We start from the raw sequence: 17,605 nt of genomic DNA, 5'->3' as shown, positions 1-17,605 counted from the left end.
GAAATATTGCACATTTATCCCCCTGTTTAATGTATTAGGAAAGTGTGTTTCTACAGCTATATAAGAATTGGAGTAAGGGCCTTATTTTTTAGTCTCATCCCTTTTTCTAAAGGAATGGGCCTCTAAAGCACCAGAGAACGAATAGTTTACTATTACACATCTAGGGCTACCTCTGTCCATACCTGACTCACCCCCCCCCCCCCCATTCATATGGACTACTTAAGCCTAAGGAAGTAATTGCTCCTTGAAGGAAGGAATTCACAAAAACACCCAGGGAAACAGCTAACAAATGATTAGTAATTAATAATAATAAAGCATACTTCTGGTTCTGTGAGACTGTGATCCCGTTGGCAGACTTAAACCCTGTGGCTACCACTTTGATCTCTCTTGGGCTGTAGAAAAGAACGTAAGTCCAGCGAAGTTCCAAGATGATCTCAATGAATGTCATGGGGAAGCTGGTAAAATAATGGTCTCTTGTAGCATAGAATTCTTCTAGTCCAATAGCCACAATGTCATTCACACTACAGAGAGAGAGACAGACAGAGACAGAGAGAGAGACAAAGAGAAAGAGAGAGAATGGGAGAGAGAAATAGAAAGAACCCATGAGGTACCTGAATATCCTCACTGTTGTAAACTACATAGATCAAAATGTTCATCAGTTTCAAAAAGTAGACTTAGATAACAGAACCACAAAAACTTCATAATTGTACATTGCTATGATGATTTTCTTTAGTCATTTAGTATTTTTTAACTTTTCCAAAGAATTCAGTAAAATGACATGAACAAACAAATTCAAACTCCAAAGTCTTTCAACATGTATTAAAAATGGTTATTTTTAGTAGTTGTAATAACTACCATTCTTCTAAAGACTTGTCACAGATATGTGACTTACTTTGGCCAATGAAATGAAATGTGTGTGGATTCTGGATGGAAGCTTTTTTGATAGCCTGTGAATGAGCCACTGTGCTTCCATACTATTGAGCAATTTTTCTGATGATTGAAAATTATGGTCCACCTAGGGCCCTAAATGGGGACAATATGAGACCCAGGCTCTTAATTACCTACCCTGGATAAGAAGCATGAGTGAGAAAATACAACTGTGATTTTGAGCCACAGGCTTTTCTTCCTATAATCATAGCTGAGACAAGTTCACCCTGGCTTTATGTTTCCTCTGAATAGACTGATTATATGGGCTATTCTTTTGTGCTTCGATACCAATAAAGTTTTTTTTTTGGTTGTTTTCTTCGCTTTTGTTTGTTTTAAGACAGTTTCAAGATTGAGCTTGAAGTACTGGTCTTGAGTCATCCTTTAGCTCAGCATCCCAATTCGTTGAGATTATAGGTATATGTTACTGTACCTCACTGTCATTAAGATTTTTAAATGAAGCAAGCCTTGTGAAAACAGCAAAATCCTTTCCATTTTGGAAAAGAAAGAAGTAACTTTAAAAAATATAAAGAAAGCAGGGTACTGATGGCTTATCCTGTAATCCAATCTACTCAGGAGGCAGAGGTCAGAAGGAGTGGTTCAAGGCCAGTGGGGCCTTCCTACAAGAGGAATATAAACGAAAGGTTGCAGCCTAGATCTGTCCAAGCAAAAAGGGAAACCCTCTTTCAAAATAAACAGTACAAAAAAGTGTTGAAGGCATGACTTAAATGTTAGAGGGTCTACATAGCAAGCTTAGTGTGAAACCCTGAATTCAAAATCTAGTACCTCCAAAAACAAACAAACAAATAGGAAAGCTTGTTTAGATAAAATTTTTGGAAAGGAAAATTTGGATGTCTTGAAAAATACTTCGCAGTTTTGACATATAGCAACTTTCCCTGGGTCACTGGGCTACTGATCTTTAACGTCTTAGCTTAAGAATTCCTTCCTCCAGAAATTCTCATCTGACAATGATAATCAAATTCCCAAACAAAATGCTTTCCGTAGTATGCTGCTTTGCTTCCAGCATATGGTCAGTATGTTTCCCGGACCCTCTTGTGCTCTTCTTTAAGATTCTATAGTCTCCCTTATCTCTGCTGCCTTCCTCTATTTTAACTAGTTTTGCCTGCCTTGACTTAAACCAGTTTGCATAATGACTGCCCAACTCTCTACAGGTGCAACCTAGCAGTCAAAACACAAGATACTACCAAACTTGATTTGCACACGCACAGTCAGGAGTGTGGGAGAGGTAAAGCCTTTGAGGTAAGTCTTTTTAAAATTCTACTGTATTGTAGTTATTAATGTGTATTAAATTGCACACAAGAAGGGGTTTCTCTGCATTTATTGTGCTTTGGTCATGTGTACTCTCCCTACTACTCTGTCTTTCTGTCCCTTCTCTCCCCCTCCTCCGTGCTACTTTTTTTTTTCCCCTTTCCAAATATCCCCCCACTACCAGCTTCTACCCAGGAAAGGAAGCATGCAATATTCATTTTTTTCTGTCTGATTTTAGTTAACCCAATGACCTCTAGTTCCATGCATTTTTCCTACAAATGACATGATTTTATTCTTCTTTATGGCTGATAAAATTCCATTGTATATGAATATCTCATTTTCTTTCTCCATTCATCTGTTGATGAGTATCTAGGCTGATTCCATCTCCTGGCTACTGTGAATAGTCAGTGATAAACATGGATGTGCAGCTACCTCTAGTATGCTGGCTGATTTCATTGGGTCTGCTGGTTCACTCTGAGTTTTGTTTTAGTGAGAAATCTCCATACTGATTTCCATCTTGGTTGTGCCTATTTTACATTCTCATCCACCAGGTGTGATGGTTCCTTTCCCCTACATTCTAACTAGTGTTAGTTGTTATTTATTATTTTTTATAGTAGCTACTCTGGAGGGATGGAATCTCAATGAGGCAAACCTTTCACAATAGGAGATGAGGCTGTTGGGTAAGCTTTTTTCCCCTTATCTTGGCCAGATTGTTCTAAAATGTGCCTTATGTAGCTTACTGGAGGATAATTTCATAATTTTGAGCAGTAAACTGACTATAGCGATGGGCAGCTTGCTATTGCCTTCGCTATAGCTCTCCTATATATCAGTTTCCTGTGGCTTCCAAACCAAAGTGCCATCAACAGATGTGCAAACAACAGAAATTATTGTTTCAGCATTCTAGGGGTTAGGGTTCTAAAATCAAAGTTCTGGCAGGGCCATGTTCCCTCCAGAGGTTTTTCCCCCTCCTTTCCCCTCCTTTCCTGTCCACTTCTCTCCTCTCTACCCCTCCCCTCCCTTCTCCTCTTCTGTCCCCTCCCCTGTCTTCCCTCCCCCTGCCCTCTTCTCTCCTTTCTCCCCCTCTTTCCCCCTCTTTCCCTCTCTCTCCCTCTCTCCCCTCCCTCTCTCATTCTCCCTCTCTCTCTCTCTCTCTCTCTCTCTCTCTCTCTCTCTCTCTCTCTCTCTCTCTCTGATGTATGTATGTGTTACTAGTGTTTGAATTCAGAGCATAAGCATGCCAGGCCAGAGTTTTATCTCTTAAGCCACACCGCAGCCTTCTCTCTGAAGAGTTTATGAAAAGATCTCTCTGTTTCTTTTCTAGTTTCTGGTAGCTACAGGCTTTCCTTGGATTGTAGACACAAAACTCTTTCAGTATCAAAATTCATCTGCACATGTCATTCGCCCTGTGTGTCTGTGTTCATAAAAGTTCATTGGCCATACTGGGTAAAGAATGAACCCTCCTAAGCCGGGCGCTGGTGGCTCACGCCTGTAATCCTAGCTACTCAGGAGGCTGAGATCTGAGGATCGTGGTTCAAAGCCAGCCCGGGCAGGAAAGACCGTGAGACTCCTATCTCCAATAAACCACCAGAAAACCGGAAGTGGCGCTGTAGCTCAATGGTAGAGCGCTCGCCTTGAGCTGAAGAGCTGAGGGACAGCGCCCAGGCCCAGAGTTCAAGCCCCACGACCGACAAAAAAAAAAAAAAGAATGAACCCTCCTGTAAAATGACTTCATTTTTAGTTATCTTTGTAACGACCTTTTCCAAGCAATATGCTGAAGTGTATAGGGTTGAACATTCCACATTCATTTTTTTTATGGCATGATCCAATACAAGACATTTTCCCTTCCCTGGTTTATCCTGGGTTTAGACTTCTGCTTCTTGAGATTGAATGCTCTCATAAAGTTCTCACATATCATATTTCCCCTCTGGTTGGCTTTCCAGAAAACTCTTTCTAGGAGAAAATATGCTATTATGCTATTGCAATTTTTATTTTTATTTTTTGCCATGGGGCTTTGAACCCATGGCCTGGACTCTGTCCCTAAGATATTTTGTTCAAGGCTAGTGCTCTACCCACAATCGACCAAAAAAAAAAAAAAAGGCTAGCGCTCTACCACTTTGAGCCACTGCTCCACTGATGGTTTTGTGGTGGTTAATTGGAGAAAGAGTCTCATGGACATTCCTACCCAGGCTGGCTTTGAACTGCAATCCTCAAATCTCAGTGTCCTGAGTAGCTAGGATTACTGGAGAGAGCCACCAGTATCAATGCTATTGCATTTGATCCTCACAATTCACCAATTAGGGAAGTGATTATTTTACTGAAAAAATTAATGCAAATATTAAGTAACTTGTCCACAGTTTTATAGCAATGCTGTGTGAGTCCTGGTCCACTCTGGGCTGCAAACTCAGTGCCATGTATTATGGAAAAAAGTCAATAACTTCAATTCTCCTTCTTCTTCTCCCCTCTCTTATTTCTTCACTCTTCCTGTTACTCTTATCTTCTGTGGGGATGAATTCACAAGAAATACTTAAAAAAGAGAACATGGGAAATGGACTTTTTCTATTTCCTTCCCTGTTCTTCTATCTTGTAGAAAAATCAACCTCCATTGTTTTGGAACCATCCATTTTATAAAAGACAAATGCTGCTGGGTGCTGATGGCTCACACTGGTAATCATAGCTACTCAAGATGCTGGGATCCAGAGGCTGGTATTTGAGGCCAGTCTAGATAAAAAAAAAGTCCAATAGATGCCATTGCCAAAATAAAAAGCAGCCAGAAGCAGGTGGGAGACATGGCTCAAGTGATAGAGCACCAACCAAGTAATTAGTAGAGTGTGTGTGAGACCCTGAGTTCAAAGCCCAGTATAGCAAGAAAAAAATAAGGTAAATTCTTTATTGCTTTCCACAGACATGAAACAGGAAAAGTATCCATTAACAAGCGACTTTTTTCTGAATGAAGTAGCAAGGATGTTGACCATTGCAACAGAGACCTCAGCTTTCAGTTCTGATAGGTCTATACTTACATAATATTTGCACCAGTCACAAATTGTGTGACTTGAGCAAGTTACAAAGCTTCTCTGGGATCCGTTTTACTCGTGCCTACGATTACAGGCTATTGTGAGAATTAAGTTAAATGAAATATTTTGGCCTAGCATATGGCACATAGTCAACGCTTAATAAATATAATTTTTATAAGCACCCCCAAGCTTCTATGACAGTCTACTTTAGAGAATTAGATACAAAGAAATGGCCCATCTGGTGGCTGGTAAGAACACCAGTGGGTGAGGCTCCCAGAATACAATCTACCAGCATAGGTAGGAGAAGGGGGTGGGTGTTTTAGAGAGTCTGATAGTAGGTATTACAATGCTGTGGTGAGAGGATGGAATTCGAGCTGGGAATCTAATTGCAACCTTTATGGGATTAAAATGCTTTCAAAAGTTGGAGAATATAAGGTTATTTAATACTGAATACAGCTATTTCTAGTGAGGTTCTGGGTAGTGTCACCATGGGAATCTTTAGAAAGCTTTAGAAATAATAGTACAAAACAAAAGCTTAAGAAAGCCTGCTGAACCCATAAAGAAAATAAAGCAACAGCTGAGGTGCAAAATACCTAGAAGTATACACTACTTTAATTCCCTACCTCTTGAGAAGTTCATGAGTTATGGTTTTCCAGTGTATGAGAGAACGCTGTTTGTCATCAAATTTAAATATCTCCACAGTGGATTTCATGTGGGGATGATTCACAACATAAAGATACACTGTATGGTCTAAATAGGGGGGAAAAACACATCATTTCCAAACAGTTTACACCCCTTGAAACCATTATTACCTTTATTTTCAAACTTGGGTCACGCACTGATTAAGATGCATTGTATTCCTAAACTGACATGTTGAATTGAAGCCCCTTTGTACAACTACTGAAAAATAAGCAAAACTCCAATCAATCCATCAATCTTGGTCAGTTCCAAAGGCTTTGGTTTGGTTTGGTTTGAGTGAGGATGTCATTGTGATCTCTGGGTTCAAGTCCTGTGCAGCTGGGACTATAAATATATACTACTTTGCCAAGTGTAAGGAGTATTTCTTTATATGCCTTACATTTGACCATAGGCCAACTAAGAAGTAATTCAAATAAAAGCCAGAAACACCATTTATGGAGGAAATAAAGTTCACCATAGGGAATGACTCACTGATTTCACCACTCCCAAAGCAGAGCCAGGTACAGATGTCTCTTTAACTAATCTGCCTTCTCTCTACCATGCTTTCCAACAGGCTTTCCAACAGGAAGAGAGAGTAATGGCAATGGTCTACAAACATGAGAGAGATTTCTCTAGATGATCCTTCAATGAGAGAGTACAAGCAAACAAAACTTTGCTGAGAAATTTTATGTGTGTCTATGCATTTGTCTACAGTCCAGCTTAAGTGCCGAAAATGTCAATGTAAATACCTTAAAATCAACAAAAGGTCTCAGCCAGACAATGAGCTTTTAAAATAACTATTTGAGGTTGCAACAACATGTAGACATGGAATGTGAATGGATATGCATGCACAAGGCAAATCATCCAGAGAATTCCAGGCACTGCCAACTTCAACAGTGTTGGCTTGTTATCACTAACAACATTATATAAGCATGTGAACTACTTGTGAGGGATTCAGGGTGGGGACCTGAGTTCCCAGATTCCTGGTAGCACACATAGGGCTGAAGAGCTGTGGACTTTGTAAAGGTTGGTCCATAGTCCCACTGTAGGTCTTGTTCTGCGTTTATTCTCCCTATTCACATCATTCATGTACTTGTCTAGAAAGTGATGGAGCCAGCTCAAGTACTGACATGCAAAGTTGAGATTCAAGGATCCAGAAACATACCAAGCCATTTTGTGCAAATTAGAAGTGGGTGCTTCCCCATGGATAAAGCTTTCTTTCTCTTCTTCTTTCTTTTCATGGAGTTTCACTGTGTAGCACAGACTGGTCTTGAACTCACACACTTGTTGTCTTGGTCTCTGGAATACTGGGATTACACACCCAGCTCCTGTCCACTTTTAATTACTGAGTTATTTATCACTATTATTGAGCCATAAGAATTATTTCTACATTCTGGATACAAGTCCTTCATCACATATATTGCTTTTCAACTATTTCATTCCTTTGACCCTTTTACTTTATTGATGGCGGCTTGGAGGTAAAAAGCTTCTTATTTTTGTGAGTTGAATTTATCAGATTTCCCTGTCATGTCTAGCATCTTAATATCATACAATTATTTTTAAAGGCCTTTTAGTTTACATCTTAGATATCTGAACAATGATTTTAAGCAGATTATGATAAGACATATAAGAAGAAAAAGTGGTTAGGAAGAAGAGGAAAAGACCACAGAGGGTCCTCAGTATGAATCTTCCTTTTTTAAATGCAATATTCAAAAATATTTTTAGACACATTTATCATCTTGTAAAATATTGTATATATTTTCATGATAAAATAGCAGGTACTTTCTTTCTTTAATGTGGGTTTTGAATAATAGGAGATGAATGCTTTCCATATCCCTCTTTTCCTCTTATACTTAATCATTCAGGGTTTACCTTTGTCGATGAAAGTACTGATCCCATGTGGGTTAAATATTTCTTTGTCAAAACCATCACTGAATTTTAATGCATGTGGCTTTGGATTTTGCTCATTAAGATCCATCAGGAAGATTTGTCCAGGTTCATCTGGTGCAAAGGATGGCATTCCTGGATATTTTAGTCCCTTTAAATGACAGAGAATAAATATGTACATATCAAAATAACATTTTCATACAGAAGCTAAAATCTCAAGGTCAAATAAAATGTTCCAGGTTGTTTCATTTGGATTTCTTTTTCTTTTTCTTTTCTTTCTTTTTTTTTTTTTTGGTCGGTCATGGGCCTGAACTCTGGGCCTAGGCACTGTCCCTCAGCTCTTCAGCTCAAGGCTAGCGCTCTACCACTTGAGCCACAGCGCCACTTCCAGCTTTTTTCTTTTTGCCTATGTGGTGCTGAGGAATCGAACCCAGGGCCTCATGAATGCAAGGCAAGTGCTCTACCACTGAGCCACCTTCCCAGCCCTTCATTTGGATTTCTGAGATGTTTTTGTGGTGATATTTTTCACAATTTGATCTGAGTGAGAGCATAAGGGTTCCCATCATTATCTAAGCATTGTCTGTGAGTGGGAAGAAATACGCTCAAAATAAGTAAGCATTTTTAATTTAGAAAGAATGAAGCCAAGCCTGGTGTGGTAGCACATGCCTGTAATCTCAGCTGCTCTAGGATAGATGGTTTACTATCTGGTGGTTAAGGATGGTTGGGGGGGTCACAAGTTTGACAGAGAATGTACTTATTACCTTACTTATAGAACTGTAACCCCTTTGTACATCACTTTGACAATAAAAATTAATTAAAAAAGAGTCTAGTCTAGACACAGTTAGCTTAAGAAACAATATGAAAAACAACAAAACTAATAAATGGATTAGTGGTATGGCTCAAGTAGTAGAGTGAAGGCACTAAGTTTAATTCCCAGTATTGCAAAAATGAATAAATGAATAAAAATAAATAAACAAATGAAGTTCAAATGACAATGCAAGAGATGTGTTACTTCGTGTGCATTTCTTGGCCTGTTGGTGCCTGAGGTTTCTCATCTATAAGATGAATATGTTGACATGTACAATGGCTAAGATTCTTTCCAGTCCTGATACATTCTAGAACTTCTTCTTTTAAAAAAATTCTTTATTGTTATTATAAAGGTGGGGCATACAGTGGTTACAGTTACAAAAGTTGAATAAAGAGTATACTTCTTTTGAACAATGTCACCCCTTCCCTGACAAATTTCCCTCCTGTCCCCACCCACAAATTGTATACAATGGTTCATTTTCAACATGGTATCTATGGTATCTAGTGAGTACCACTGTTACGTCTGTTTATCCTTCTCCATTTCTGTGCCTCCCCTTCCCCTTCAGTTTACATATAAACAAACAAATAAGACAAAAAGAAACCAAATACATGGTACTAGCACAAGAACAGACCCCATGACCAATGCCTAGAAATGAACCTAAAGACCTATAGCCATCTAGTCTTTGATAAGGGAGCTAAAAAAAATAGAATGGAAGAAAGACAGCCTCTTCAGTAAATGGTGCTGGAAAAATTGGTTAACTACTTGTAGAAAACTAAAGCTAGATCCTTATATATCACCCTGCACCAGAATCAACTCCAAATGGATCAGAGACCTCGAAGTCAAAGTAGACACTCTGAAAACATTACAGGATGGAATAGGAGAAACCCTAGTTCTCCTTGGCACAGGCTGAAACTTTCTTAATAGAGACCCATAAATACAGCAAATCAAAGAAAGATTGGACAAATGGGACTGCATGAAATTGCAGAGCTTCTGCATGGCAAAGGACATAGCTAGCAAGATCAATAGAAAGCCCACGGATTGGGAGAAGATCTTCACTAGCCATACAACAGACAAGGGTCTCATATCTAAATTATACCTGGAACTTAAAAAATTAAATCCCCCAACAACAAATCCTCAAAGAAACAACTGCCCAATAAATAAGTGGGCTAAAGACTTACAGAGAAACTTCTCTGAAAAGGAAAGAAGGATGGCCAATAGACACCTGAAGAAATGCTCACCCTCTATAGCCATAAAAGAAATGCAAATCAAAACAACACTGAGATACCACCTCACCCCAATTAGAATGGCTATAATCAAGAACTCTAATAACAACAGATGCTGGAGGGGATGAGGACAGAAGCCAACCTTACTGCATTGTTGGTGGGAATGTAAACTTGTTCAACCACTTTGGAAAGCAGCATGGAGGTTCCTCAAAAGACTACACATAGAGCTCCCCTATGACCCAGCAATCCCACTTTTGGGCATTTACCCAAATGATCACAAACAAGACCACACTAAAGCTACCAGCATGACTATGTTTATTGCAGCATCATTTACCATAGCTAAGATTTGGAACCAACCCAGATGCCCCTCAGTAGATGAACGGGTCAAGAAAATGTGATATATAAACACAATGGAATTCTATGCCTCCATCAGAAAGAATGACATTGCCCCATTTGTTAGGAAATGGAAAGACTTGGAAAAAATTATATTAAGTGAAGTAAGCCAGGTTCAAAGAAACATAGGTCCCATGGTTTCCCTTATTTGCAATAACTAGTATATGTCTGAGTCAAGCACAATAGGTCAGTTAAGTTGATGTTAGTGGAATGAACCCCAAGATAAGTATTCAAATGGTTTTTCTGTTTTTTTTTCCTTTCATGCAATTGTTTCTAACACATTTATAACATTATTCCTTTGTTGCATTGTATGTCCCTCCCCCACAGTATAACCCCTGCTTTCACTGTATTTGATGTTGGTATAATTTGTGGAGGGGAAGGGCAAAAACAAATCATTTAACTAGGGATACAGGTGGACCCATTGCAACAATGAGATGTACAAGTCGTTATGTAGAAAAATGAACTTTACAACTTTGGTGGGGGGTGGGGGGAGAATTGGGTGGGGGGGGAGGAGGGAGTATGGGAAGGGATGGGAAGGGGAAACAAAGAGGAGGCTACAATGCTTGATAAGAAATATACTTATTACCTTGCCCATGTAATTGTAACTCCTTTGTACAGTATTCTCACAATAATAAAATAAAATAAAATAAAGAAACCAAATACAGCAACAAAGAGAGAGAAAAAGGCCGTTTCCATTTCCTGGAATTCATTTTGATAAATATGATTTTGTATGATCACAGATATAACTTCCTTTTCTCAAAGTATAGAGAAGGAATATATGCTTTCATTTTCTTCTTCCCTTCCCTGTACTCTATGCTAATTATCTTATATAATGGTATATTTACTAATTCTACTTAACTAGACAAGAATTAACTGACACCTTTATTGTGTCAGTGTCATGGTTAACAGTATTATTTTTTATTGTGCCAATCATAGTAAAAAATAAAAAAAGCAGTATGGACTGCCTTAGTCCATACAAGTATGTCTGAAAAATCTGATATGAATTTCCTTTTCTTAAATATTACAAAAAGTTCACTCCAGTAAATTAGACAGCGGTCCTTTCTACTAGTAGGACCTGCTTTCCCTCCACCAGCAATAGCAGCTGGATGCATTGAGCTTTTGCTGCATCTCAGTTTATTGTCTCAAACCCTGGGGTGGTTTATTCTACACCAGGGCCAAAAGAGTCTGTTTCCTGCTCAAGTCCTTTCCCTGTCATCTTTGAACTCTTAGCTTCATGAATATCAGTTTATGTCCTTTCCTCTCTACTCTAGCTTCTCTTTCTGTTCCTCTTCCTGCTTGTGCATGTTCTCTCTCCTCTTTTTCTCTTCTCTCTCTCTCCTCTTCCTTTCTCCTTCCACTGACTCCACACAGTACATAGTCCATATTCTTTGAACTTCCTTGTTTACATCATCAGACTTTTCTTCAATCAGTCCTCCTATGTCCAAACTTTGTGCCTTGGCCTTTGCCTGGGGCAGAAGACCTCTGAGGCCATTGGAGTGGAGCTGGTCACTCTTACTTCTCCTTACTTACCAGACCTGGAGGAGGACCCACAGGCCCCTGGCCATCATTTCTGTTACCAGACCAGATTCTGTCTCCACCAAGTAACATACTATCTCTAAGGACTCCATGCCCTCGATTTTGTCAGATGTTTTATACTTCCCTTTACCCTGGTCAGCTCTTTTGAAGGGTACATCTAAAATTGTACTGAAAAACTACTATGAAGACATCATTCCAACTTTAGACATTCAATTCCATCTTTGTTTCTCTGTCTCAAATTTTTGTCTCTCTGTGTCTCAGTTTCAGTCTCTCTCTCTGTATCTCTCTGTCTCTTATCTCTGTCTCTCTGTGTCTCTGTCTCTCTGTCTCTGTCTCTCTGTGTCTCTCTCTGTCTCTCTGTCTCTGTCTCTCTCTGTCTCTGTCTGTCTCTGTCTCTCTGTCTCTCTCTCTCTCTCTTTCATCATTACTGGGTTTTAGCTCATGTCCATTAGGTAAGTGCTCTACCACTTGAGCCACAGCCCAAGCTATTGTTGATTCTCATATGTAATCTATTGTATTTCTACAGGTATCCTTCTTAAATCTCTTAACCTATCCTACTTTCCCCCCTTTTCCAAAGGAAGAAGTAGCCCTCTTCTGTTCTCATATTAACTTCTTTCTTCTGATTTCTTGGTTCATTTTTCTCTAGGAAATAAAACCCAACCCATACACACTACAACTAAAATACAGATGAAGCTAGGTGCAAGTGGTTCACACCTGAGGATCATGGTTCAAAGCAAGCCTGGGCAGGAAAGTCTTTGAGACTCTTATCTCCAATTAACCACCAGAAAACCAGAATTGTCACTGTAGCTCAAGTGGTAAAGCACTGGCCTTGAGCTGAAGAGCTGAGGGACAGTGCCCAGGCCCAAAGTTCAAGCCCCATTACTGACAAATAAATAAATGCATAATAAAATAAAATAAGATGAGATCTTCACTGTATTCTACTGTGTATATTTTAAAAACTTGGAAACTGAGATCACTTTTTTGGCCAAAAATACATTGATTTTAAAACATATTCTCGATAGAGTTTTACTGGCCAAAAATGGAATATTAGATCTGAAAATTCTAACATCAAAAATTCACTTATACTAAAAACATTATAAATCTACTTTGTCGAAGTAGACTTTGTAAAAGTCTTACCCCAAACCCCAATGGGCATCTGATTTAAAAATAGGTATGACAATTTCCATCATTTTACAAACATACAGCTGTCTGTTTATTGGTTGTGAGTCCTTGGTATAGTTTACTGATTACCTCCCATCCCAAATTTGTAAATGGGATTGTGAGAACAAAATCCAGATTATTTTCTAGCTCTTTAAAAAGAAATGGAAGGAATGATAAACAGCCCAAGATAGAATGTTCTCAGGGTTTTGAACGCAGTGGCATGGTTCACGTTCAATCTACTAATATGTACATAGCTCTAAGCACAGGGAGGCATGGCAAGAATACTAGGTAATGAGAAGATGCCTACCCAGTCCAATAGGGCAATGCTGAAGATGAACAACAAGATAGCTCTGGAGACCAGCCTGGAAATCAAATGCAAATCAATATACATTTGTTCAGACTCTGCCAGTGTGGAGCTGACCACAGGAAGCTACCCACCATGGGGCAGTCAAGGCTAGGCATTCCTGTGGTGTTCTAATTAGCCCTTCAGATTCCTGTTTGAGCCTTTTTAGTTGACTTGTCTGACCCAGAGGTGGAATGAAATGTAGGGGTCCACCTGGAAGCCTTCCCTGGCAACATTAATGCACTGTCTATATGGCTATTGACAGGAGCATCAAAACAGATTGGGAAATACTCACAGTGGAGATAAAAGCCAGCCCACTAGGAAGTATGTCAATATCTTCAGAGCCATTTTCTGCAAAACAAAATATCAGAACGATGCATACATAGAGGTCAAAATAGTCAAAACTTCTTTTTTTGAAACTATGTTGACTTTTTCAACTACTTAAGAAACTATTCATTTTCAGGAATCCCACAGACTAAATACTATATTCTTTTTTAGATCTCCATTTTTTTCAGAGAAATAGCTAAGTAACTATATCACAAACCTATATCTTGGGTTTATTCATTAACAAATTCCAGAGCATGTTCTGAAAGATTAAATATTAATCCTCATAGTAGGCTGTTGCACAGAATGATAGATAACATTCAAAATGTCATGATTGTGAAGTTTCTTATAGGCCTTTCTCCAAATCCTTCTTCCACTTTCAGCTTGCCATGGCCTTAATACTTATCATTATGCATTTAAATTAGGGAATCATTGAGTAATTCTTCTCTATTATAAAGGCAATAATTCTTAAGATGAACTACATGTATAAATGAATTTGGAAGACTTTAATCAGACCTTTTCCCATTGACCCAGTGTGTGTTGGAAAGGTTTATCTAATTAAAGTTTGACTGAGAACAAAAGGGTGACATGTCTTCTTGCAGGGAGATAAGTCACTTGGCCAAGTAAGCAACACTGATAGTAAGAGCCATGATTATCTACTGTGGTGAATTTCCTTCTGCAAATATCAGGAACAACATGTACCACAGTCTCACATTCTTTTTACTGGATGTTCACAGTTTCCATTAAGAGGTAATGTCTGTTTTCTCTCCCTTTACAACTGTATAAACCTTTGTAAAGGTTCTTGTGTTACCTTGACAAATAGAATGAGGTGAATGTCATGCCAAGTAACATCCAACGCTAAGTGTTATACACATAGTTTCTCCTGAATGTGCTCTCTCCCTGTCTCTGTCTCTGTCTCTGTCTCTGTCTCTATTTCTGTCTTTGTCTATCTATCTGTTTCTCCAAGAAATCAAATGAGGACTGGGAAGGTGGCTCAGTGGTAGAGCGCTTGCCTTGCATGCTCAAGGCCCTGGGTTCGATTCCTCAGCACCACATAAGCAAAAAGAAAAAAGCCAGAAATGGTGCTGTGGCTCAAGTGGTAGAGTGCTAGCCTTGAGCTGAAGAGCTGAGGGACAGTGCCCAGGCCCAAAGTTCAGGCCCCACAACTGGACCCCCCCCAAAAAAATCAAATGATTTTAAAGTTGCAGAGAATGTAGACAGAGATGCTAACAGGCCCAGATAATTTACATCTCAAGCTTTGAGTAACTTTCATGAATTCAAATGGAACAGGTGACCTGTCTCCAAGCCTTGCTACAATTTCAAAGCCATAAACGAAATAACTACTATTCTTGTTGTTGTTTATTTGTTTTCACCAGAGTGTCTGGCTCTGCAGCTCAAGCAGGGCCTTGAATTCATATCTCCTTATTTCAATCTCTTGAATGATGGGATTGTAGATTTGTGCCACCACATTTGGCCTTGTTTTTTTAAGTCATTAATTGTGGTGTGGTTGGTTATAGAGCCACGACATTTGGCACATGTGAGAAAATGGTTACCTGGGGAAATAGGTTTGCTAGGATGTCACTGGGCAATTGGACAATGACAGGGAAAAATGTAGAGAAGTGGGGAAAGACAAAGAAAATATAAATGTAACTCATCAGGATATTTAGCAATAGGCACTGGAAACATAAGAGTAGAGAAAGTTTTGGGTTTGTTTTTTATTCACTATATTGAAGGTTGAAACCAGTCCCCAACTAGTAATGATAAAAAACAAAATTAACCAGAACTTCTTATTTTGGAAGTTCAGGAGATTCAGCCATTTATTGTACCTTAATGGCCTGAAAGATTTCACGCTGTTTTTCACATGGAGTAACATAGGCCTGGGAGATTCCAACAAACCAAACCAAGAAGCAGTTTGGGACTGGGAATGTGGCTTAGTGGTAGAGTGCTTGCCCAGTATGCATGAAGACTTGGGTTTGATTCCTCAGTACCACATAAACAGAAAAAGCCAAAAGTGGCACTGTGGCTCAAGTGATAGAGTGCTAGCCTTGAGCAAAAGCAGCTCAGAAACAGTACCCAGGCCCCGATCAAGCCCCAGGATTGGCAAAAAAAAAAAAAAAAAAATCAAAGTTTGGTTACTTTTCTGTTGTTGTTTTTTTTGTGTGTCTGCACACCTCCGCTAGGTTTCCTTTAACCTTTATCTCCTTCCTTCCTCTGTGCTAAATGTGAGTGTGCTCCAGTCTTAGTGAGGCATTGGGTCTTTCCCATGGCAGAGCATCCGTTCTGCATGATCCACTTAGTCCTATGGTTCCAATTGTACATATTGTTCTTCGGTCTCTAATGTCTATATCAAGCCCAAGCCATCCTTTTCATCCCTACTTCTATAACCACCAGTATGCTTGTTTGTCCTCTCTCCATTTTCATAGTCAATAGGTTTTAAGCTGCTCCGGACATTTGGGTTCACTCTACTTTCCATATGCCAGGGAATCATAGCACTTTCATCCCCTAGTACCCAAAGCAGAAACTTGGAGCTGTCTTTGATGCCTCCCTTTTCCTTAACCACTCAAACCACTGACCACCAATCATCCAAGCTTTGGATCATTCTCATCAGTCTCCATAGTAGCTTACCAAAAGTTTAGTGTTGCTCCTCTCCACCCATTCTGCTAGTTAGCTGATAGTCTAACTCCTTAGGCCCCTTGGTCTAGATCCCAAACCCTGTCTATTGTGGGTCTTGTCTCCATTCTGTTGCTCCCACCTCCCACTCAACATTCCAGCCATCATCTTCACTTCTGTGAGTGGCTTGTGAAACAGGCTGGAATCATCCGTCTGCCTGTTTAGGAAATGCTTGTCTTCCCCTCCTGTCCCACTCAGCCGTCTTCCATGTCACTGAGCCAAGATCACAGTCTCTAGGAATAGAGTGGAGCTTCATTTGACTTATACTCTGGGTCATCTATCTCTTATTGCTTTAATTATTTTTTTCAGGTGGAATCTAGTATTTTTACTCAAGGCTTCTTTCTGACTGTGATCCTTCTACCTATGGCCTTGTGTGTAGATAGGACCATACACACATACCACCACACTTAGATTATTAGCTGAAATGGGGGTCCTGCTAATTTTCTGGCTATGATGGCCTTGAACCATGATCCTTGTGATCTCCACCTTCTCAGTAGCTGGGATTAAAGAGCCACCATACCTAGCTCTAATCTTCCTTTCCATCGTGGAAGCTCTCTGTAAAAGCTGGTTGGATCAATAAATAAAATAAACAATTTTTTAACTTTGTCTCATTGTTTAAGGTAAACTATGGTAAGTGAATGTCATTTTCTGAGAACAGATCGTCTGTAACTTATGATGGATCCAGTTGTGATTTTTCAACTTTATTGTGGGGCAAAAGAAATGTACCCCAGTATAGTGAGTGCTCTGTTCAGATTTTGAATTCTGACCTTTATCTCTGACCAGAAATATGCTGCATGGTATGCTCTTGCCATGTTAGGCCATGGCTGTGATCTGTAGCTGAGCCCACCACTTAGCCATGAAGAAACATGAAGAACTCTACAGTGAACTTGGTTGCTAGGTTACGTGTTTGGTAGGCCAGGTATAGGACACTTTTGGGGTTTTTCTGGTCTGTCATGGGCATTGCGCCCACAGGGCCTGTCCCTGAACTTTTTTGCTCAATCCCAGCACTCTATTTACCAAACTTGAGCCACAGCTCCACTTTCAATTTTCAGGAGGTTAATTGGAGATAAGAGTCTCAAGAACTTTCCTGCCTGGGCTGGCATCACACCATAATCCTCAAATCCCAGCCTCCTGAGAGAGCTAGTATTTCAGGAGTGAGCCACCAGTTCCTGGCAGGAACTACATTTTCATTTTATGATATTTTCAACTTTCATTGGGTTAATCAGGTCAAAAGCTCCATCATCAATCAAGGCATATTTAGAAACTATCGTGAGTTGTGTGCTTTCTGCTTTGGCTCTTTCTTTTCCCAATAAATCTACCTATCTTCTATGACAGTGTAAATCTACCAGAAAAACAAAACAAAACAAATCCAAATAAA

General features: G+C 39.5%; 1 protein-coding gene across 1 annotated transcript in view; it reads right to left on the bottom strand.

Moving 5' to 3' along the window:
* The window catches only part of Pon3 (paraoxonase 3), a 30,099-nt gene that overhangs the window by 4,298 nt on the left and 8,196 nt on the right, over positions 1-17,605 (bottom strand). Inside the window, exons 3-6 of the mRNA XM_042684579.1 lie at positions 13,529-13,584; positions 7,755-7,920; positions 5,828-5,954; positions 321-521 (exon numbers count right to left, since the gene is read on the bottom strand). Coding sequence (XP_042540513.1) covers positions 321-521; positions 5,828-5,954; positions 7,755-7,920; positions 13,529-13,584 — 550 coding nt within the window. The remainder of the gene's footprint in view (positions 1-320; positions 522-5,827; positions 5,955-7,754; positions 7,921-13,528; positions 13,585-17,605) is intronic.

This window comes from Dipodomys spectabilis, unplaced genomic scaffold, assembly GCF_019054845.1.
Source record: "Dipodomys spectabilis isolate Male_0828 unplaced genomic scaffold, ASM1905484v1 ptg000089l, whole genome shotgun sequence".
Taxonomy (NCBI): domain Eukaryota; kingdom Metazoa; phylum Chordata; class Mammalia; order Rodentia; family Heteromyidae; genus Dipodomys; species Dipodomys spectabilis.
This window is presented reverse-complemented; position numbering and strand designations above follow the sequence as displayed.